This window comes from Anabrus simplex, chromosome 1 (assembly GCF_040414725.1).
Source record: "Anabrus simplex isolate iqAnaSimp1 chromosome 1, ASM4041472v1, whole genome shotgun sequence".
Lineage (NCBI taxonomy): Eukaryota > Metazoa > Arthropoda > Insecta > Orthoptera > Tettigoniidae > Anabrus > Anabrus simplex.
The window spans coordinates 402,468,500-402,492,798 of NC_090265.1; the positions used below are offsets into that span (position 1 = coordinate 402,468,500).

General features: G+C 43.1%; 1 protein-coding gene across 1 annotated transcript in view; it reads right to left on the reverse strand.

Annotated features, from left to right (window-relative positions):
- Window positions 1-24,299, reverse strand: part of LOC136856849 (esterase FE4) — a 150,203-nt gene that overhangs the window by 19,799 nt on the left and 106,105 nt on the right. The window contains exons 8-10 of the mRNA XM_067135034.2: window positions 23,269-23,447; window positions 14,666-14,810; window positions 3,711-3,843 (exon numbers count right to left, since the gene is read on the reverse strand). Coding sequence (XP_066991135.2) covers window positions 3,711-3,843; window positions 14,666-14,810; window positions 23,269-23,447 — 457 coding nt within the window. The remainder of the gene's footprint in view (window positions 1-3,710; window positions 3,844-14,665; window positions 14,811-23,268; window positions 23,448-24,299) is intronic.

The window sequence follows — 24,299 nt, forward strand, 5'->3', positions numbered from 1 at the left end:
CTGCGATCCAACTTGCGACGATTGTCGCCGTGACTCACTCTGCCGTGAAGAATTCGACGTAAGTCCCCCTGCGTCACATCACGGACCTGCGTCTCATTTTGCGGCCGGCTTTATAGTCGGTTTGTTATTCTTATTCTACCTACGCGCTAACAGAAGAGAAATTTTGACCCTACTAGACAAATATTACGCAATGATACAGAAAGAATCATAACTTTTAATAACATAACTACCCTACAATAATTATAAACAGCGTTTAGACGTCTCCTAATTACAGTTTGTAGCAAAAGAAATATAGTTAAAACTAAATCCTTACTTGAAAGTACCTACTGTACTTTCGTTTTAATCCTAAAAGCTAATAGAAATTAAAACTGCTCTTAGATGCTGAAAGATCGTGGGGGCAAGTGTAAATTATGTTGTGGTGCCCTTTATTGAGCAGCGCGCCACGCGCCTTCGTCGTCTGCAGTCAATGCGGTAAAGTGTAGCGCTGGATAGTGACGTCACACCAACTTACAGTATAAATTGGCGTGCAGGATGAGCTGCGAAGCAACAACAAAACCTGTATATATGCCTGCTATATCCTATGTTCTATGTTTTATGCTTATGTTTCAGCAACTCGAGGGGTAGTCAGGCGACCCACACCTCAAGAAGCACACGGACAACAATCACACAAGATTGGCTATAGCGACAAGAGAGCGGAACCCAGAGCCCGCACTCAAACTTAGTATACAATAATCAATATATTATCCAGCATGTATGTTCTTGTATGTTTATCTCTAGAATAGAAGTGACATGGGTGACCAACACCGCAATACCGGAACACACCCAAGGGATGAATAAAAGAAGACGTTAGCCCCAGCTACATTGCAGGCTTGGCTTATCCCTTCTCCGTAAATAGAGGCTTGGCACCAGGGAACACTGGCAGCTGGACAATGGGTCTTTTCCTGTAGTCCCAAAGCCCAGACGCCACTGGACCCGCGCATGGAATCCCGCAGTGCCAAGAAGGCTGATCCCCCATAACAAAGAAATATTGCAGGAAAATGGACATGACTTGTGCATGATACACACTCCTCACTAACATAACCTGGAAACTTCCAGCCCACATCCTTGCATGTGCTATCTACAAAATGTCAGGTTTTACATGTAGGCATCTTTTTATTTCCGCCTATAAGTTTTTTTTCCTGACCCTTATTACACGATTACACCGCTATTGATACCCATCACCACATCTGGCCTGGTAACATGCTTAGCATGGGGACTACTCCTGTAGTATCACACTCTCACTCCTCTCTGCTATCTTATCTTCTTTGAACTAATAGAATGTCGGAGGCAATGAAGAATAGTGACGATTGTCACGCGGGGGGGGGGGGGGAGCGGCAATCGCCTACCACCCTCCCGAAAAAAGAAAACAAGCTGCGAAGCATTGCGGAAGACAAGCTTGGCAGTCACAGCGAGAGGAATACGTGCTTCCCGCTGACTCACTCTCCTCGCCAGGCTGTCTGTACTTTCCAAGTACCTGTCCGGCAACGGTAATTATTTGTACATCTTCCAAGAGAGCATTGTCTACCGTGTGTACTTTTCACTACGGATTGCCAAGATTGTCAGGAAGCACTTTTCAGTGCCTTCGCCCTTTCAGGCATTTATTTCAGGAAACAACAGGAATGGCGGAACTGCGAGACGACCTACCAGAGGACTACAGGGAAACATTGGCGGAGATTGTTAAATGGGTCAACCACAGGACCGTCTCGCTGAACCCGGCCCTCCCTGCACTGATTGTGTACTATCGACCGGGACACAACGGCTACAGGGAGGCCTACCTCATCATTGAACTCCTCACCAGGCTAGAGAGGGCTGCAGGGAAGTACCTCCCAACAGACGCCATCGAGAACATCGTAAACTGTGCGATAACCATTCGCCCCATGGACCCAGGCCTGATCGGCCGCTATGAGAGGAGCTATTCTGCTTACTTTCAGGTCACCCGACTGCCAGGAAGGAGAAGCTACCCTACCGACATCGGCAGCCAGGAGCCTGAAACACAAGCAGGTGAGCACAGACCCACCAGACCCATGCTTCTTGGCTCCACCGGAGCCGAGGACCAAGCAGGACTGCGATGCTCCTGAGCGTCGCGACGGCACCACTCAGGTCGAACCGCTGCACTTCACCAAGTACACGCAGACCGACAAGACCGCCAACCAGGATCGTTCACCACCTGCCAGGGCCACCCAGGGACGGCCCACCACTCGGGCTGAGACCAGAAGAGCGACCCAGACAGCGGAATGCGGCATGGACACGGACGCCCCCGGGCGTTCAGAGGCTGCTACCCAGGCCCGACCTGCTAGCGCCTCGTTCACGATGCAGACATCCATGTGCGCCCTAGAGGACAGGGAATACACAGAGACGCCAGTAACGAGCGACGCCGCCGCCACCGCCAGCCAGGAGTAATTTGTTTTCGAGGCTACACTATACCTTTTATTCTCGAGCTTGGCTAACAATGCAATTTTTGAATACGAAGAGCTGCAATAAACGAAGTACAAAGACTGCTAACTATTTCGCCAGTGAAATACTGTATATTCGGTTAAATTTATTTCTTTAAATAAAATTTACAATGGTAATTTATTGTGTTGGGTTATGTGAAGAAATTATTACCCTCGTGATAGGTGGAACCGGCGAATTGCTCTTGGAGATACTGTGTCTATTGTCTGTACGAATGTAAACGCTACGAAAGTTACAATTCCTTATAATATCCTGTCGTTGTAAGTATTCTATCACCGAGAATATCAATATTTAAATAAAAAATGTAATATTATTTCTTCTTTCTCACAACCCATAATGGAAACAGAGTAAAACCTAACCCACAACACGTAATCTACCGAGCGCCTACAGAACTACTTAATGCAAAATCTAAATAAATATCTCTAATCTCTAATTACTACAAATAAACACTAAACACAACGTTTATAGACATAAAGGGACCACGCACATATATTATATTAATTAAATTTAAATTATTAACTACTTTATCACTAAGATAATACTGAGTTCTTGGAAAAGCGACCTCATGCTACCGTGCAACAATGCTAACTTTCCTCCAATTGCCAACTGACGTTCCGTTACCACTGATCACTAAATCCATGCCAGTGGCACCCCTATACTTCCATTAAATCCTTCAGGACGTCGTAATTAACATCACACACAGCAGGAATTACATTTGATATGGAGGATTTTGAGACATAAAAATAATGGTCATAACATTCGAAAATTGTTTCCTGAAGCTAGGAAAGCTACTTTAATCCCTAACTTCACTCTTATTGACAGTGCATCCTGCACTGCTGTATCAGAACGTCTGAGAATTGGCGTTGTTAGACGCAATAATTCCTTATATTGGGCTTTAAACTCCCAATTATCTCGATAATATAACCCTACTTGCAGAAGTTTCCTCAGACTTTTTACGCAAGCAGTCCGCCCATATCCTCCATCTTTTTCTTATCTCCTTGGACATTTTTGCAAGGTTCAACTGAATCCATCAGTGACTGTCTTTGCTGTCGCTGGCATCATTTACGAGGCGATGGACAACCAGACTCTCTTTCAAGTCTCCGAACGCTAGGTGCATATCCAGCTACTGTCCAACTGGCGTACCAGTCATTAGCATCGTGTAAATTACGCTTTACTTTACTGATTCCTTCTTCATGTAACATGTGAAATGTTGTACTTACCCTGTCTTGGCGAAATCACTGTACAGCTTCAACAGGCGGGCCCGAGTAGTTGCATCTGGAGAATCAGGAGGCACCTTGGGATCTACGAATTTGGACACAATGATATGAAGGAAGTCGTCTCCATGGGTGGCTCCTAAATTGCAAAGAAAGAACATTCATAATACATTAATAGCCATTTCAAAACTTTTTATTATTTTCTAAGAGTTGGGGGACATTTTGTCCTACACCTCGTGTATCAGTGAATAGGAATCTTGTCTGATGAATGTTGTTCTTGTAAGTAACGTATTGTGACTGAAATGGTGTATGGCTTTTAGTGCCTGGAGTGTCCGAGGACAAGTTAGGCTCACTAGGTGCAGGTCTTTTGATTTGACTCCCGTAGGCGACCTGCGTGTCATGATGAGGTTGAAATGATGATGAACATGACACACACACCTAGTCCCCATGCCAGCGAAATTAACCAATGATGGTTAAAATTCCAGACCCTGCCGAAATCGAACCCGGGACCCCTGTTACCAAAGGCCAGCACGCTAACCATTTAGCCATGGATCCGGACGTATTGTGGCTGTACCGGGTGTACATCTCCGTCTATTTCTTTGGTGTGCCGTTTTCTACTGGGTCCATCTCTGATAAGAACAAAGAACTTTTGTAACATTCTGAAAGGGTTTCACCGGGCGAGTTGGCTGTGCGCGTAAAGGCGCGCGGCTGTGAGCTTGCATCCGGGAGATCGTGGGTTCGAATCCCACTGTCAGCAGCCCTGAAGATGGTTTTCCGCGGTTCCCCATTTTCACACCGGGCTTCCTTCCAACTCCTAGGCCTTTCCTATCCCATCGTCGACATAAGACCTATCTGTGTCGGTGAGACGTAAAGCCCGTAGCAAAAAAAAAAAGGGTTTTCCTCCGATGGTTGGATGGTTCTGCCATCTGCCTATTAGCGCAGTCTTGGGATCAAAGCCCATTACTTGTCATGAAGAATGTTTATACTTTGATATTGGTAAACCTATCTGTATTCTGTTGTTGATATTTAGTTTTCTGAAGTTGTCAAGTCTACCTCTGTTCTATCCGCTTATCACAAGCCAGAGGGTAAAATGATTCACCAAACATAGACGTTAATAGTGACTTGAGGTTGTCCAATCCAAACGGTGGACACAAAACATCTAGATTATTCTGCCATCTGTCTATATATGCGGTGGCTTCATGTACCTTTTCTCCGCCCACCTCTTTCCATGTTTGATTCCTTGTGCCCACAGTTAAACTTACATTTCGTTTTATTGTATGAATGTATCACTAAAATACAGCATTATTCTCTCGAGCTTGGTAAAATGTATATGTAATAAAGTTAGCCTTATATATTCAACCACTCTGTTATCTAGTCCAATTGCCCTCATTTTCGTCAGGAGTCTCTCATGATCTACTCATGGATAAGTCAGTAACGGTACAGTCCATTTGACCTCCTGAATCTGCAATATCTGCTACATCTTGCTGGAATCCCACATGTTGAGAATTACTGGAATGGCATTTTCAAAACCCGAACTTCCTTCTATCAAACCAGTTAGTAATTTCACAAACGTGCCCAATATAATTAGAAAGAATGCTTTCCCAGAACTTACAGGTAATGCATGTCAAGCTGACTGGCGTGTAATTATTCGCTTTATGTTTATCACACTTTCCCTTATACACTGAGGCTACTATAGCAGCTCTCCATTCATTTAGTATAGCTCCTTTGTGCAAACAGTAATTAAATAAATACTTTAGGTATGGTACTACACTCCCCTTGTTCATTTAATGAACCCTAGAATGTCTTTCCTGGAACCTGTTTCTGCCTTAAAGTATCTATACGTATCCTTCCACTTTCTAAATTCAATTTCTTAGTAAGTTCCTTCAATCTCCCTGTACTTCTACAACCATTCCTAACCGAATTTATTTCTAACCTGCAACTCAATAATCTCTTTGTCTGTTATAATAAGGCGGATCTTACCCATTCCTTACCATCTTTAAAAGTAGGCCTATGTATTTTCACACTCCTCAACAATTACTTTAAACCCATCACATAGGGTGTTTGGAATATTATTTTTCATTTTCCCCCATGCCTGTCTTATCAACCATATGGAATAGTTTTACAACCTCTTTTCTATCTAATTTATTTTTAAGTACAACATAAACAGCTAAGTGATCACTTATACCATCCATAACTTCATTTTCTCTATAGAGCTCATCAGGTTTTCTCAACAGATCAGCAAAACTGTATTGTTGTAGAGGCTCTCATTGGCCTCTTGTAGGGTAATAAATAAGGGTGATATGGTACCTCTGTATGTCTCTCTTTCATTTATTTTTAAACAATAAGGAACTATTTGTTCCGAGGTGATGCAATTTTGTATATGTGTAAGTAGATTGCATATAATAATAATTATAATTATAATAATTATATAATAATAAGAAGAAGAAGAAGAAGAAGAAGAAGAAGAAGAAGAAGAAGAAAAGTGGGGAAGAATGGTTGAGGATGAAGCAATGACGAAAAAGAAAATAGAGATGAGAGAGAATGATAGTCGAAAGATAAGGCACAGGGAAGTATACTGTACCGGTAAAAGAGCCCGACTCTCAGATTATATTTTAAAGTAAGCAAGTATATAGTTCTCAGGGCAAAAACTGGGTGACTAGTATCTAGGGCTCGGTACAGGAGGTAGGGTCCTATCTACAAGAAAACTTTGACTTTGACTGAACATGAGTTTATTCATATAAGACCTCCAGGTAGATATAAGTTGTCTTCCACATAGTCATATAATATGGCTCGGATTCTCCAGTTCACCAAGCCGGGCAGGTTGGAACACGCTCCAGAAGATTCCAGGGACTCCGTACAGAAGCAGCTGGACTGTCTGGGTTGGAAGAAGGTAGAGATGCCTCGAACTTTCGAGGCCCAGGTTGAACCCCGATGATTCTGGTGATGTTGCAGATAATCATTTACTACCTCAGACCAATGTGACTGAGAGGGTTGATGTCTCCAAGGTCACTCGCAGTACTGATAAATCTGATTTCATAAAAACCTTGGGTGAGTAACCTATTAGCGAAGTCACTGGTTATTATTCATCAAAACTTTCAAAATTTAACACTCGTAAAAATGATATGTCTCTGTATACGAGGAAAATAATTTCAGAGTTCACCACTAGCAAAAGTCTTTGTCTCTGAATAAATACTGGCAAAAAAACACAAGTCCCTTCTCATGAAACTATGACCAAATTTAAAGTTCACCACTGGCGAAGGTACAAGTCTTTGAATGAACACGGACGAAAAACATAAGTCCATCCACATGAAAATCTGAATAGATTTAAAGTTCATCACTGATGAAATTTATAAAGTTTTGAATCAACACTGGAGAATGTACAAGTCTTTGAGTGAACATGTACGAAAAACACAAGTCCATCCACATGAATAAATTTACAGTCTATCACTGGCGAAATTTATAGAGTTTTTGAATCAGCACTGGTGAGATCCTAAATTTACGTTTTAAAGACGTTGAATGAAGTTAGACTTCATCACCGACAAAGTTTATAAGTCTTTGAACCAGTACCGGCAAAATCACAAATTTATGCTTACGAGAACTTTGAGCACATTCAGAGATCATCACTAGCAAAGTTTATAAATCACTGTTTATTAGAGGAATGAGTCTCGTAACACTTGCAAATATTGCAGGTTCAATTTATGAAGAATTCGTTCTTTAACACACGTAAATAATACAAGTCCAATTATGAATTTAACACACGTAAATAATACGAGTCCAATTCATGAATAATTGGAAAAATTCCAGTCTTGAACACCCGTAAATATGGTAAGTTCAATTATGAAGACTTAGAAAATGTTCTTTAACACTCGAAATATTGCAAGTCCACTTGAGAATACTTGGAAGAATTCGCTCTCCCACACTCGGAAAAAATACAAGTTCACTTTATGAATACTTAGAAAATTACAGAGTTCCTCGTCGGGACTGTCACTACACGACGAAAGTAGCAGCGAGAGTGTCTACGCTGACTACTCAGCTGTAACCGAGTGAACAGGCTACAGTGGGCCCTCCTTTTATTCGATCCGGGACGTCTACGTCACAATACGACTTGACTGAATATCTCCCGAATCCCTCGATGGATTTACTTGAAACTTGAGCATTGCGACGTTCAGGTGATTCCAAACAAGATGACATATCGCTCAAGCCGCTAGCATAATTATTACTGGAGTTACAAAATTTTCCCCGTCGAACAATCCAGAAGATGTGACGTGGAGTCTAGAATATACGAGTCCAGGCTGGGAACACGTGTGTGACCGGCGGGTGGTCTAAATAGCCCCTGTGGCTACGTCACAGCTCACAGCTGTCCTTCACTCGTTTGCCTGCCCCGCTGACGGTAAACAAACCAGGCGTGCTCAGAACATCACGCGTGATAATTAAATGTTATTTGTACTCAAAAAATACTCATGTACAGGTCGTAACCGGTACAATACAGAGAATCCATTTCTTGGTGATGGTCGTGGAGGAGGTGGGAAGGGGGGATCTTCGACCGTCAGCCCTGCTGGGTGTGAAAATTTGGTAGCAGAAGGGGGTTCCGGGGCAATCCCAATATATAATTAACCGTACATTTTGAAGTCATTTGAAAGTGCTTCAATATCGTTTACTTGCAAATGGATGTAGTAGTTCTAGTGGCAAATTTCAAGTAGAATAACAATGAAAATAATAATCGCATGACCTCAACCACCAGCTGCCAGAATATTTATGTGATGCCATCTAGATTGCCTGCATGTCAATTTCGACGTTCCGTTTTACTCCGGTAGATCGCAATGTGTATGTTTAGTCATCAGCCGGAAGGCTGGTTGGATCCTCAACAGCTTTGCCATCAGCTGTAATAGATGCCCTAGGCATCACTGAAGAGGAGTACCAGGGAAATGAGGAGTGAGGTAGTTTCCCGTTGCTTTCCTCACCAAGCCAGAAGTTGCTATTACATATCAGTCTGCCAAGCCCACTGAAATGCATACACCAACCGACCCTATGAGCAACAGTTGCACACCATTCATAGCAGGGACTGGCTGCACAAGGAATGGCATTACTAGCATCGCTCATACCTCAGTCACTTTCATGTTGCCAAAGCCAAGGATAAGACAGAGACAGATCAATCAAAGTAACAAAATTGCTCTAGCCTATACCAGAAGACATAATGCACTGTAAACACTAGGTCCCACTGAGTTTTTAGTGAATTTTGTCAGGTAGAGAGAGATTTAACATGCCGACATCGTACGGCATTGAGATCCAAGGATTTTCTTTTGTAGCCTTCAGAAATCGACTACCTCCGCCGGTTTTGAACCTGCTGTCTTAGGATCCAGTAGCAGACACTCTACCACTAATTTAGTGAAGTACAGGGTCAGATGAGGAAGTCCTGGCTGGGGAGGCTCATCACGCCCATGAAAGCCTGACCGACCTCTGCTTTATCTAGCACAAGTCACCAGGTTCGACTCAGGACCAGCGGTAAAGGCGAATGTCGAACCGTTTAAGACAGGAGTATAATTTCAAGAATCAAATCACACCTCATCATTAAATGAATTAACACCTTATTAAGGCGATACACAGTAGACCTACTTTGATCTTGTTCAGTACTTCTAAGCGGAATTGCCACTTTTGGCCAGTTTCAAAATGTAAATCTATAAAGCAATATTTGAATTTAACCTACGAAAATGTTTCGGATTATATCAAAATGTTTAAACAGTTTTTGACAGCAATCTTAAAACTTCTGCATTTACAGCCATGATATTTGAATTTTAATATCTACTAAACCTTGAGGCATATAACCATGTAGCGTGTTAAGCTGTAGAGGATAAGAAGTAATATAATCATAATCGAAATAAACAATAAAAGCAAGCGAGCTTGCAATTTTACGTGGTTCTAAATCTTGTGATCGTAAGTCACGGGACCAAAGATATGTGAATGCCCATTTCGAAAACCTCATCTGCACCAGCTTTTAGCAGATGGTGGACTCGAGCCTGACCATTGGCACACCTAAAAATGGTTTTCCATGGTTTCCCATTCTCACACCATATACCTTAATTAAGGCCACAGTTACCTTCCCAGTGTTGTAATCTTGCATGCGTTGGGATCCGTGGTCACTTCGATAAGAAGTCAGCACGCTAGGGATAAGCTGTCACTCCTCGGAAGCAAAAAACACCGTAGTGCTGTCGCAAAGGAAGGACGAGCAGGGAGATACCACGAGTTAGGAGGCGTTGTGAGTAGCCCTCTTAAATATTATGTCATGAGAGGGGCGGCGTTTAGAAAAATATAATTATGGATTAAAAGGACTTACAACATATACACTGACTGACAGAGCAAATGCAACACCAAGAAGGAGTGGTTCGAAAGGGATGAAAGTTGGGGAAAAACAGAGACGGCACGGACGAATAATTGATGTTTATTTCAAACCGATATGCAGGTTACACAATGCGCACGGCATCGACTCAGTAGGATGTAGGACCACCGCGAGCGGCGATGCACGCAGAAACACGTCGAGGTACAGAGTCAATAAGAGTGCGGATGGTGTCCTGAGGGATGGTTCTCCATTCTCTGTCAACCATTTGCCACAGTTGGTCGTCCGTACGAGGCTGGGGCAGAGTTTGCAAACGGCGTCCAATGAGATCCCACACGTGTTCGATTGGTGAGAGATCCGGAGAGTACGCTGGCCACGGAAGCATCTGTACACCTCGTAGAGCCTGTTGGGAGATGCGAGCAGTGTGTGAGCGGGCATTATCCTGCTGAAACAGAGCATTGGGCAGCCCCTGAAGGTACGGGAGTGCCACCGGCCGCAGCACATGCTGCACGTAGCGATGGGCATTTAACGTGCCTTGAATACGCACTAGAGGTGACGTGGAATCATACGCAATAGCGCCCCAAACCATGATGCCGCGTTGTCTAGCGGTAGGGCGCTCCACAGTTACTGCCGGATTTGACCTTTCTCCACGCCGACGCCACACTCGTCTGCGGTGACTATCACTGACAGAACAGAAGCGTGACTCATCGGAGAACACGACGTTCCGCCAAGTCGCTTTAGCCCGACACCATGCCAGGCGTGCACGTCTATGCTGTGGAGTCAATGGTAGTCTTCTGAGCGGACGCCTCCTTCAACCAATCGACGGGAAATTGTTCTGGTCGATATTGGAACAGCCAGGGTGTCTTGCACATGCTGAAGAATGGCGGTTGACGTGGCGTGCGGGGCTGCCACCGCTTGGCGGCGGATGCGCCGATCCTCGCGTGCTGACGTCACTCGGGCTGCGCCTGGACCCCTCGCACGTGCCACATGTCCCTGCGCCAACCATCTTCGCCACAGGCGCTGCACCGTGGACACATCCCTATGGGTATCGGCTGCGATTTGACGAAGCGACCAACCTGCCCTTCTCAGCCCGATCACCATACCCCTCGTAAAGTCGTCTGTCTGCTGGAAATGCCTCCGTTGACGGCGGCCTGGCATTCTTAGCTATACACGTGTCCTGTGGCACACGACAACACGTTCTACAATGACTGTCGGCTGAGAAATCACGGTACGAAGTGGGCCATTCGCCAACGCCGTGTCCCATTTATCGTTCGCTACGTGCGCAGCACAGCGGCGCATTTCACATCATGAGCATACCTCAGTGACGTCAGCCTACCCTGCAATTGGCATAAAGTTCTGACCACTCCTTCTTGGTGTTGCATTTGCTCTGTCAGTCAGTGTATTTTTTAAAGCTCAAGGGTATTGATGATCTTAAAATTACGTTGACACTGACTTACATACTAACTGACTGCCTTGTGGTGTAGTGGTTAGCGACAATGACAGTGCTTGCTTCGCTTCAAAGCTATTTGGCAACTCCGACATTAAAACGCGCAATCGTCGGCCGTGTGCTCGTAACCACCTCTAATAGATAGGCATAGGCTACCGGAAAAATACGGCTATTCAAGAAACCTTTTTATTTAGAAATGTTTATGCTCATGCAAATCCCAGGGCAAATACGAAAATGTCAATAAATAGTAGGGAAAAATAACAATGGCTTAGAAAATAACGCAATTGTCGTATTAGTATAAGCAACCTGCACGTTATACTTAACCTTTTACGAGTTGCAATGTGTCAGTGATGAAAATAGCCAATGACATAAAAAAACTCAACAACAAAAAACTGACGCGTACACTTCAGTTTCTTTTAATGTTGGAATCATTCATTAACAGACAAAGTAGGGGTAAAAAGTTTTAAAATTGTGAGTCCTAGATAGCTTTATCAAACTAAAAAATCGAAAATTACTTCCGGCCGAAATGCAGTTCCGGAAAAAAGCCTAAAATCGCTTGCTTCTTTACTCGTATCCTTTGTTATTGAAATCCTAGCCTAATTAACTTGTTTACACAATTCTTTCTGTAATATGTTCCTTGGTTCAATACCCTCAGGCTATTTTTGATATTTTTTGGAAAAATGGGGGACTATGGAATTAAAGGTAGATTAAAATCAATCAAAGGCATTTATGTTGACAATTGGGCTTCAGTGAGAATTGATGGTAGCATGAGTTCTTGGTTCAGGGTACTTACAGGAGTTAGACAAGGCTGTAATTTTTCACCTTTGCTGTTCGTAGTTTACATGGATCATCTGCTGAAAGGTATAAAATGGCAGGGAGGGATTCAGTTAGGTGGAAATGTAGTAAGCAGTTTAGCCTATGCTGACGACTTGGTCTTAATGGCAGACTGTGCCGAAAGCCTGCAGTCTAATATCTTGGAACTTGAAAATAGGTGCAATGAGTATGGTATGAATATTAGCCTCCCGAAGACTAAATCGATGTCAGTAGGTAAGAAATTCAAGAGAATTGAATGTCAGATTGGTGATACAAAGCTAGAACAGGTCGATAATTTCAAGTATTTAGGTTGTGTTTTTTCCCAGGATGGTAATATAGTAAGCGAGATTGAATCAAGGTGTAGTAAAGCTAATGCAGTGAGCTCGCAGTTGCGATCAGCAGTATTCTGTAAGAAGGAAGTCAGCTCCCAGACGAAACTATCTTTACATCGGTCTGTTTTCAGACCAACTTTGCTTTACGGGAGCGAAAGCTGGGTGGACTCAGGATACCTTATTCATAAGTTAGAAGTGACAGACATGAAAGTAGCAAGAATGATTGCTGGTACAAACAGGTGGGAACAATGGCAGGAGGGTACTCGGAATGAGGAGATAAAGGCTAACTTAGGAATGAACTCGATGGATGAAGCTGTACGCATAAACCAGCTTCGGTGGTGGGGCCATGTGAGGCGAATGGAGGAGGATAGGTTACCTAGGAGAATAATGGACTCTGCTATGGAGGGTAAGAGAAGTAGAGGTAGACCAAGACGACGATGGTTAGACTCGGTTTCTAACGATTTAAAGATAAGAGATATAGAACTAAATGAGGCCACAACACTAGTTGCAAATCGAGGATTGTGGCGACGTTTAGTAAATTCTCAGAGGCTTGCAGACTGAACGCTGAAAGGCATAAGAGTCTATAATGATTATGTATGTATGTATATAATGTCCACAACGTATGCAGTTATAAGGGCTTAAGTGAAAATTTGCATTGATTCACATTAGCGCTCGTAGTGGTGCTTAAGTGAAACTCTGCATTGACTCACATTAGCACTCGTAGTAGTGCTTAAGTAAAACTCTGCATTGATTCGCATTAGCGCTCGTAGTAGTACTTAAGTGAAACTCTGCATTGATTCGCATTAGCGCTCGTAGTAGTACTTAAGTGAAACTCTGCATTGATTCGCATTAGCACTCGTAGTAGTGCTTAAGTAAAACTCTGCATTGATTCGCATTAGCGCTCGTAGTAGTACTTAAGTGAAACTCTGCATTGGCTCACATTAGCGCTCGTAGTGATGCTTAAGTGAAACTCTGCATTGATTCGCATTAGCGCTCGTAGTGGTGCTTAAGTAAAACTCTGCAATGACTCACATTAGCGCTCTTAGTCGTGCTTGAGTAAAACTCTGCATTGACTCACATTAGCGCTCGTAGTGGTAGAAAAATGCAAACTGCTCATCTAATCGAGCGGATAACGATGATTAAGGAAAAGGTTTATTATTTTTAGGAATAAATAAAGAATATATTCTCATACTTCATTACATTTTATTTACCTAAAATCCGCAGCTCATATCCCTAGGAAGTTTTCAACATTGAGTTGCTTACCTGAAGGGCCTAGGACTGTGGATTTTTAAGTACTCTTGCGGTTTATCGCTGAACTGGCAACAGACCTGCCTATTGTCATTTCATTTTTAAAGCCGTGTGTCCGTTTGGTATGTAAATTGAACGTTAATTACAACTGACAGTGGTTGCTTGTATGTTATTACATCACACTGATGATCTCTTTAAATTTTTAAACTAAACATTTTTCGTTTTTTTTATCTGATCGTTTGGGTGGGGAGATTTCCCCCAATTCTTTCCCCATTCCCCATGGATCCGGCCATGCAAAGACAACGGCAATGAAGGATGAGGTCACAACAACAAAAGGGTGAGCATATGACTAAGAAAGAGGATTATGTATAAGGAGAATGAAAATAAGAAAATATGGAAGAGGAAGTGTTGAATTATGGCCACGAGCAATTCGTATTAAGTCATGGGGCAGAACAATTGAAAGCAGAGATGAAAACAATAAGAGATATTAGCAAGTAAAACAATGACGATGAATATTGTGATGAAGATGATGAAACGAGGAGAAGAAAGAGGAGTGGTAGAGTGTTGCAGACAATAGCGATAACGAGTGGCATGAATGATAATTATTGTTACACGGCTGGATGATTGATTGAAGTGTTAGTGATTAAGATATTAGAAAGGGTTTAAGGAAAGTGTGTATAATGAATGAAAGCTGGAAATCAGGTGTTGTAATGGCATAATGAGAGGACAAAGAAGGAGTAGTAGAAGAAGAAGAAACTTATACTTAGGTATCACACAGTAACTTACGTACCAGGGTAGTCTACTTTAAGAAAGGATTTCGCAGAGATCTTCCCGTCTATTGCGAAGCAATACTGGTAGACCGGAGCTTTGGCATGCTGTGCTAGCTTCTTCACGGTGAAATTAGCACCCGTAGTAAAAGTGACGTCAGACAGGAGCTGAAACATTCATACATATAACTTTCACGCTCTTGTTAACAAAATAATACTAGGCTAAGTGTATCAAATGTTCTATAGTCAATTGAAAGTAGACCTTTCTTTTTCTGAGACAAATATAATTAAGAAAGGTTATGGTATACAGCGTGATTTCCTTCTCTATGAAAAGACGGAGGGAGGTGACTCGGGTGATGATAAAGAGAAGGTAAGTCAAGAAGTATGGTCCAGTACACTACTACTGCTTGTTAACTACATTTTATCAAAGTTGGAGAAGAACGAGCATAGTATTGCGTTGCCCCTAGCGAGCCGAGCAACTGCTGCAAATTTGTTCCCATTCGACCCTCGTGTAAATGAGGCGCACTTGTCAACAGACTGCTCTGAGATTGCAGAACAAAAAGAATCGTACATACCCACTGTTTCCACTTACATTTATATTGGGTATTATTAAGGAATGGTCCGCCTCTGTGGTGTAGTGGTTAGTGTGATTAGCTGCCACCCCCCGGAGTCCCGGGTTCGATTCCCGGCTCTGCCACAAAATTTGAAAAAGTGGTACGAGGGCTGGAACGAGGTCCACTCAGCCTCGGGAGGTCAACTGAGTAGAGGTGGGTTCGATTCCCACCTCTGTCATCCTGGGAGTGATTTTCCGTGGTTTCCCACTTCTCCAGGCAAATGCCGGAATGGTACATGAGTTAAGGCAACGGCCGCTTCCTTTCCTCTTCATTGTCTATCCCTTCCAATCTTCCCATCCCCCCGCAAGGTCCCTGTTCAGCATAGCAGGTGAAGCCGCCTGGGTGAGGTACTGGTCATCCTCACCAGTTGTATCTTCCGACCCAAAGTCTGAAGCGCCAGGACACTGTCCTTGAGGCGGTAGAGGTGGGATCCCTCGTTGAGTCCGAGGGAAAAGCTGACCCTGGAGGGTGAACAGATTAAGAAGAAGATTATCAACGACTGACAGTAGCTCTAGCGTCATCAGATACAGGCCTAGATGCGCAATTGCTATATTATAAACATACAGTTATAGCACAAAATCGGTAATGAAATGTATTACATATTTAAAAAAATATTTGCTTTACGTCGCACTATCACAGATAGGTCTTATGACGACGATGAGATAGGAAAGGGCCTTAATTAAGGTACAGCCCCAGCATTTGCCTGGTGTGAAAATGGGACACCACGGCTGCCGACAGTGGGGTCCGAACCCACTATCTCTCGAACGTAAGCTCACAGCTACGCGACCCTAAACGCACGGCCAATTCACTCGACCAGTTTACTTGTTTGAAAATCTCGAATTACAAGGGGAACCCATACTCGCCTCCTTCTTTCCCTTACTTCTCTGCAAGAAGTGTAGTAAGCAGAACATCGCACCGAATTCCTCGGGCTCAATCATTCATCAATGATCTGCATTTAGGGCTGACGTCCAGGTGGCAGATTCCCTATCGATTGTTTACCTAGCTTTTCCTTTAACGTTTTCAAAGGACTTGGGAATTTATTGAACATTTCCCTTCATAATTTATTTAAATTCCTTCCTCCTCGTCATACAAATTAACATTTGAACCACTTTGTCTTCTTGAATTCCATCTTTATCTTCATATCATGATATTTCCTACATTTGAAAGCTCCACTCTAACTTGTCTACTAATGTCACTGCACGCCATGTCCGACTCGTTGGATGAATGGTCAGCGTACTGTCCTTCGGTTCAAAGGGTCCCGGGTTCGATTCCCAGCCGGGTTGGGGACTTTAACCTTCATTGGTCAATTCCAATAGCTTGGGGGCTGGGTGTTTGTGCTGTCCCCAACATCCCTGAAACTCACACACCACACATAACACTATCCTCCACCACAATAACACGCAGTTACCTACACATGGCAGATGCCGCCCACCCTCATCGGAGGGTCTGCATTACAAGGGCTGCACCCGGTTAGAAATAGCCACAGGAAAAAATGAAATGAAAAAACTGCACGCCACATCTCCACTGACAGCTCGAAATATATCACACAGTCGAGCTTCTCTTCTCCTTACTCCCAAGGCTTCCCAGCCCAAAGAGTATGCAAAATTTTCGTAACACTGCTCCTTTGTCGAAAATCTCCCAGAACATATCGTGCTGCTTTCCTTTGGATGTGTTCTAGTTCTCTTATGCAGTGGTCCTGATGTGGGTCCCATACACGGGAGCCATAGTCTAACTGCGGTCTTATCAGAGATTTATACGCCCTCTCCTGTACATCCTTACTACAACCTCTAAATACTCTCATAATCATGTGAAGAGATGTAAGCTTTCTTAACAACCTCGTTAATGTGATAACGACAATGAATCATCATCATCATCATCATCATCTGTTTACCCTCCAGGTTCGGTTTTTCCCTCGGACTTAGCGAGGGATCCCACCTCTACCGCCTCAAGGGCAGTGTCCTGGAGCTTCAGACTCTTGGTCAGGGGATACAACTGGGGAGTATGACCAGTACCTCGCCCAGGCGGCCTCACCTGCTATGCTGAACAGGGGCCTTGTGAAGGGATGGGAAGATTGGAAGGGATAGGCAAGGAAGAGGGAAGGAAGCGGCCGTGGCCTTAAGTTAGGTACCATCCCGGCATTCGCCTGGAGGAGAAGTGGGAAACCACGGAAAACCACTTCCAGGATGGCTGAGGTGGGAATCGAACCCACCTCTACTCAGTTGACCTCCCGAGGCTGAGTGGACCCCGTTCCAGCCCTCGTACCACTTTTCAAATTTCGTGGCAGAGCCGGGAATCGAACCCGGGCCTCCGGGGGTGGCAGCTAATCACGCTAACCACTACACCACAGAGGCGGACGACAATGAATATCATTCCTTATATAAACATCTAGGTACTTACAGTGCTCCCCATGGGGTACTTACACCTCATCAATACAGTAATTGTCCGGCTTCATAGCTAAATGGTTAGCGTGCTGGCCTTTGGTGACAAGGGTCCCGGGTTCGATTCCCGGCAGGGTCGGGAATTTTAACCAGCATTGGTTAATTTCTCTGGCACGGGGACTGGGTGCATGTGTGGTCTTCATCATTCATTTCATCCTCATCACGACGCGCAGGTCGCCCACGGGAATCAAATAGAAAGACCTGCACCTGGCGAGCCGAACTTGTCCTCGGACACTCCCGGCACTAAAAGCCATACGCCATTTCATTTTTCAGTACAGTAATTAAAACAGAGAGGACTCTTCTTCTCTTCTTACAACTTTACTTTTCATTCCATTGACCATCATATCGACATCCTCTGTCCATCGCACAACGTTGTCTAGGTCCCCTGGCACTCGCTCATAATTCTACAGTTCCTTTACTACTCTATACAGCATATCATCCTCAAAACGCATTTTCTGTGATTTCAGTTTTTTACTCATATAATTTACATGGTTCATGTTTGTGGGTTACTGTAGTCACGTCCTAGTTCGTGAACCATGGGCAACGGCTGAGTGGCCTAGTAAGTGGTCCTGAGAGTCGGGATACTAGTTGCTATGGAATGGGAGTGGGCATCTCGGACATATTCTGAATCGTGGCCCTCCTTGTGCTCAGGTGGCTAGGACTACACAATTCACCGGTGGTCCATAACCCGTTAGAGGAGAGATCCTCACTTGGACTATGTGCAAGTAGGGCAGCATCCTGCTTCATGAATTTACCGAGCTCAGAACACTTTAAGCAAGCCTCGGACCTATGGGAGTAATGGAGTCCCACTCCCATTTGACAGGCGAGGGACTCCTTGGAAACAACTTGGCGAACGAAATGGAATTCGATGGGGAGCTATCAATATTAATGGGTCTTATGGAAGAAAGAAGGTAGAACTTGCTGAGTCAGCAAAGAGGATGCATCTGGATGTGCTAGGAGTAAGTGATATTCGGGTAAGGGGAGAAAATGAGGAAGAGATAGGAGATTATAAAGTGTACTTGACGGGTGTTAGAAAGGGAAGGGCAGAGTCTGGGGTAGGGCTCTTTATCAGGAATACCATTGCACGCAACATAGTTTCTGTTAGGCACGTAAGTGAGCGAATGATGTGGGTAGATTTGTCAGTGGGAGGAATTAGGACAAGAATTGTGTCCGTGTATTCACCATGTGAGGGTGCAGATGAGGATGAAGTTGACAAGTTTTATGAAGCATTGAGTGACATCGTGGTCAGGGTCAACAGCAAGGATAGAATAGTGCTAATGGGCGATTTCAATGCGAGAGTTGGGAATAGAACTGAAGGATACGAAAGGGTGATTGGTAAATGTGGGGAAGATATGGAAGCTAATGGGAATGGGAAGCGTTTGCTGGACTTCTGTGCTAGTATGGGTTTAGCTGTTACGAAAACATTCTTCAAGCATAAGGCTATTCACCGCTACACATGGGAGGCTAGGGGTACCAGATCCATAATAGACTATATCTTAACAGACTTTGAATTCAGGAAATCTTTTAGGAATGTACGAGTTTTTCGGGGATTTTTCGATGATAAAGACCACTATCTGATCTGTAGTGAACTATGTATCTCTAGGCCTAGGGTAGAGAAAGTGAAATCTGTCTGCAAACGAATAAGGGTAGAAAATCTCCAGGACGAGGAAATTAGACAGAAGTACATGGATATGATTAGTGAGAAGTTTCGAACAGTAGACAGTAAGCAGGTTCAGGATATAGAAAGTGAATGGGTGGCATACAGGGATGCTGTAGTAGAAACAGCAAGGGAATGCCTAGGAACAACTGTGTGTAAAGATGGGAAAAGGCGAACATCTTGGTGGAATGATGAAGTGAGAGCAGCCTGTAAACGTAGAAAGAAGGCTTATCAGAAATGGCTCCAAACAAGGGCCGAGGCAGACAGGGATTTGTACGTAGATGAAAGAAACAGAGCGAAACAAATAGTTGTCGAATCCAAAAAGAAGTCATGGGAAGATTTTGGTAATAACCTGGAAAGGCTAGGTCAAGCAGCAGGGAAACCTTTCTGGACGGTAATAAAGAATCTTAGGAAGGGAGGGAAAAATGAAATGAACAGTGTTTTGAGTAATTCAGGTGAACTCATAACAGATCCCAGGGAATCACTGGAGAGGTGGAGGGAATATTTTGAACATCTTCTCAATGTAAAAGGAAATCATCATGGTGGTGTTGCAAACAGCCAAGCTCATGGGGAGGAGGAAAATGATGTTGGTGAAATTATGCTTGAGGAAGTGGAAAGGATAGTAAATAAACTCCATTGTCATAAGACAGCAGGAATAGATGAAATTAGACCTGAAATGGTGAAGTACAGTGGGAAGGCAGGGATGAAATGGCTTCATAGAGTAGTAAAGTTAGCGTGGAGTGTTGGTAAGGTACCTTCAGATTGGACAAAAGCAGTAATTGCACCTATCTATAAGCAAGGGAACAGGAAGGATTGCAACAACTATCGAGGTATCTCATTGATTAGTATACCAGGCAAAGTATTCACTGGCATCTTGGAAGGGAGGGTGCGATCAGTCGTTGAGAGGAAGTTGGATGAAAAGCAGTGTGGTTTCAGACCACAGAGAGGCTGTCAGGATCAGATTTTCAGTACGCGCCAGGTAATTGAAAAATGCTACGAGATGAATCGGCAGTTGTGTTTATGTTTCATAGATCTAGAGAAAGCATATGACAGGGTACCGAGGGAAAAGATGTTCGCTATACTGGGGGACTATGGAATTAAAGGTAGATTATTAAAATCAATCAAAGGCATTTATGTTGACAATTGGGCTTCAGTGAGAATTGATGGTAGAATGAGTTCTTGGTTCAGGGTACTTACAGGAGTTAGACAAGGCTGTAATCTTTCACCTTTGCTGTTTGTAGTTTACATGGATCATATGCTGAAAGGTATAAAATGGCAGGGAGGGATTCAGTTAGGTGGAAATGTAGTAAGCAGTTTGGCCTATGCTGACGACTTGGTTTTAATGGCAGACTGTGCCGAAAGCCTGCAGTCTAACATCTTGGAACTTGAAAATAGGTGCAATGAGTATGGTATGAAAATTAGCCTCTCGAAGACTAAATTGATGTCAGTAGGTAAGAAATCCAACAGAATTGAATGTCAGATTGGTGATACAAAGCTAGAACAGATCGATAATTTCAAGTATTTAGGTTGTGTGTTCTCCCAGGATGGTAATATAGTAAGTGAGATTGAATCAAGGTGTAGTAAAGCTAATGCAGTGAGCTCGCAGTTGCGATCAGCAGTATTCTGTAAGAAGGAAGTCAGCTCCCGGACGAAACTATCTTTACATCGGTCTGTTTTCAGACCAACTTTGCTTTATGGGAGCGAAAGCTGGGTGGACTCAGGATATCTTATTCATAAGTTAGAAGTAACAGACATGAAAGTAGCAAGAATGATTGCTGGTACAAACAGGTGGGAACAATGGCAGGAAGGAACTCGGAATAAGGAGATAAAGGCTAATTTAGGATTGAACTCGATGGATGAAGCTGTACGCATAAACCGGCTTCGGTGATGGGGTCATGTGAGGCGAATGGAGGAGGATAGGTTACCTAGGAGAATAATGGACTCTGTTATGGAGGGTAAGAGAAGTAGAGGGAGACCAAGACGACGATGGTTAGACTCGGTTTCTAACGATTTAAAGATAAGAGGTATAGAACAAAATGAGGGCACAACACTAGTTACAAATCGAGGATTGTGGCGACGTTTAGTAAATTCTCAGAGGCTTGCAGACTGAACGCTGAAAGGCATAACAGTCTATAATGATAATGTATGTATGTATGTATAATTTACATGCGTTATAGAAGAAACCAAAAAGGTCCAATAATACTACCCCGCGGCACCTCCCTCTTAATCATTACAGGATCAGATAACACTTCCCCTACTCTAATTCTCTGAATTCTATTTTCTAGAAGCTTAGCCACCCATTCAGGCACTTTGCCTAGTCCAATAGCCCTCATTTTCGTCATCAATGGTTCCGACTAGAGAGCCATAAGTGCAACTGGCTGGAACGCTCAGTAAGATAGGATAACTCTTCCTGTGCACTTGTATATCGCATAAAGAAACACAAGAAAATAAGATACTGGGAACGTTGTACTTTAAAAAATCCGTTCTACAAGGGCTTGTTCTTTTCTTTTTCTTTCGTGATCTTCGTCAACACGAAAATAAGTTCTTCAATTTCACGAGAATGCCTGTGAAAGAATGCCACCGAATACCACAGTAATCTCCTTCGACATGGCCATTTCTTTAGGTTCTTATGTGAGCAGTTATCTGATGATATCTCCCATTAGGCAGACTTTCAGCATATAAATCCATAAAAAATTATTATAATAAAAATGAGAATATACAAAATCACTACACTACCGACTTATTTGACGTACGTATGAACTTCAACCGCAAAGATTCTTTGGTCGCCATTTGGACGTACGACAAAACAGTGCCCGCTGCGGTCACCTGGCCGCATTAGCATATTGCTCGCTGGTACATTCGTTTTCCATATAAACTGGTCGTATTCGACCAACCGTAGTCGTAGACGTGATCGTGGTTGCAACTGCAGTAGAACGCTATTGCACATAAATGTTCTCCCATTGCCACCGTTCACAAGTCTACGCTAAAAAGATTGGCTTCGAGCCAGTAAGATTCAACTTGAGCAGTCCTTACAAAACGTGAATCACGAGACGTAACTTCAATTTATGCAACGCTCTTCTAAACATTTTGAGAAAATAAATCACATAATGACGCAGGTATTATTCTCAGTTACTAATGTTATTATTTTTCGTCCCACTAACTAAATTTTTACGGTTTTTGGAGACACCGAGGTACCGAAATTTTGTCCCGCAGGGTTCTTTAATTTGCCAGTAAATGTACAGACACGAGGCTGACGTATTTGAGCACTTTCAAATACCACCGGACTGAGCCAGGATCGAACCTGCCAAGTTGGGCTCAGAAGGCCAGCGCTCTGCCGTCTGAACTATTCAGGCCGGCTTATTCTCAATTAAAATACACTTACATTGATTTCAAACATATCTTAGAGTACATTTTTCTTTAGCTGAGTAGAACCGAGCTCGATAGCTGCAGTCGCTTAAGTGTGGCCAGTATCCAGTATTCGGGAGATAGTAGGTTCGAATCCCACTGTCGGCAGCCCTGAAGATGGTTTTTCCGTGGTTTCCCATTTTCACACCAGGAAAATGCTGGGGCTGTACCTTAATTAAGGCGACGGCCGCTTCCTTCCCACTCCTAGACCTTCCCTGTCCCATCGTCGCCATAAGACCTATCTGTGTCGGTGCGACGTAAAGCGACTAGAAAAAAAAAGTTGAGTAGAAACAGGGAGGTAGGATAAAGGATGAATATTTATGAAGTAATCCTTTACAATATTGGCTGATATTAAAATGAAGAATTTTGGTGAAATCCGCAACTGATTCATGCAGACGTTGACATTTTTGAAAATGTCTTATGAATCAGAAATTTGGTACTAAATAGTGAGTGAGTTAGGTACATCTATTTAGATCAATCAGATCATACATAAATAAATACATGCAACTTACAGTAACCATTTCAGAAAATGTCTCTTTGTTGATTGGCTTGTCCTGGAAGAAGAAGTGCCTCACTTTTGCAATAACCTCGTCTGGATTGCAGTTCTCAGGGAGACGGAGTTCTGGTACTATGGCTTTAGCAAAGAGACGATCAATTTTAGCCAGAGTTGCTGGGCTCGATAAATTCAAAACTGGAACAATAAATCATTACAGCGGGCATGAGACACAATCTCAGATTCCTCTGTTTAATTTAGAAATTAATTTTTGTAAAGTAACCAATATGACCAAAACTCGATAGTCGTACCGAGTGTACGCAGTACACTACCTAGGATACGTATAGTGTAATATATCTTGATAGTTTTACAACGCTTGAAATGGAGCCTATCTCGACAGTCATACATAACTTGGAATGTAACACTTCTTGATAATCGTACAGTGTGGAATTGAACACACATCGATCGTAGTAGTACCTGAGCCGATGACCTTCGATGTTAGGCCCCTTAAAACAACAAGCAGCATCATAGTAGTACGGAGCTTGCAACGTAACCTTTCTTGGTAGCCATACAGAGCTTACAATTTAACATTCCTCGCTAGCGTGCAGTGTAACATTCCTCTATAGCCGTACAAAGCTTGAAATGGAATATTTATCAACAGCGGTAAAAAGCCTAGAATATAACTTTCCTCGATAGCCGTACAGGGCTTGGAATATAACATTTCTCGACAGCCGTACAAATTTTGGAATGTAACATTTCTCGATACCCGTACAAAGCTTGGACTGTAACATTTCTTGATAGCCATACAGAGCTTGGATTGTAACATTTCTCGACAACCGTGAAAAGTTTGGGCTGTAACATTTTTCGATTGTCGTACACAGCACGGAAAGCACATTTTATAGAAGAACAAACACAAACTAACGCTCAACCATTATTGTTTCTTAACAGAAAGTAGATACGTAAGTTAACAACATTATTATATAACATATAATACGGTACAAACTTTTAGACACGTTATGTTTCATTTACATCTCTTCAATGGCAACATTA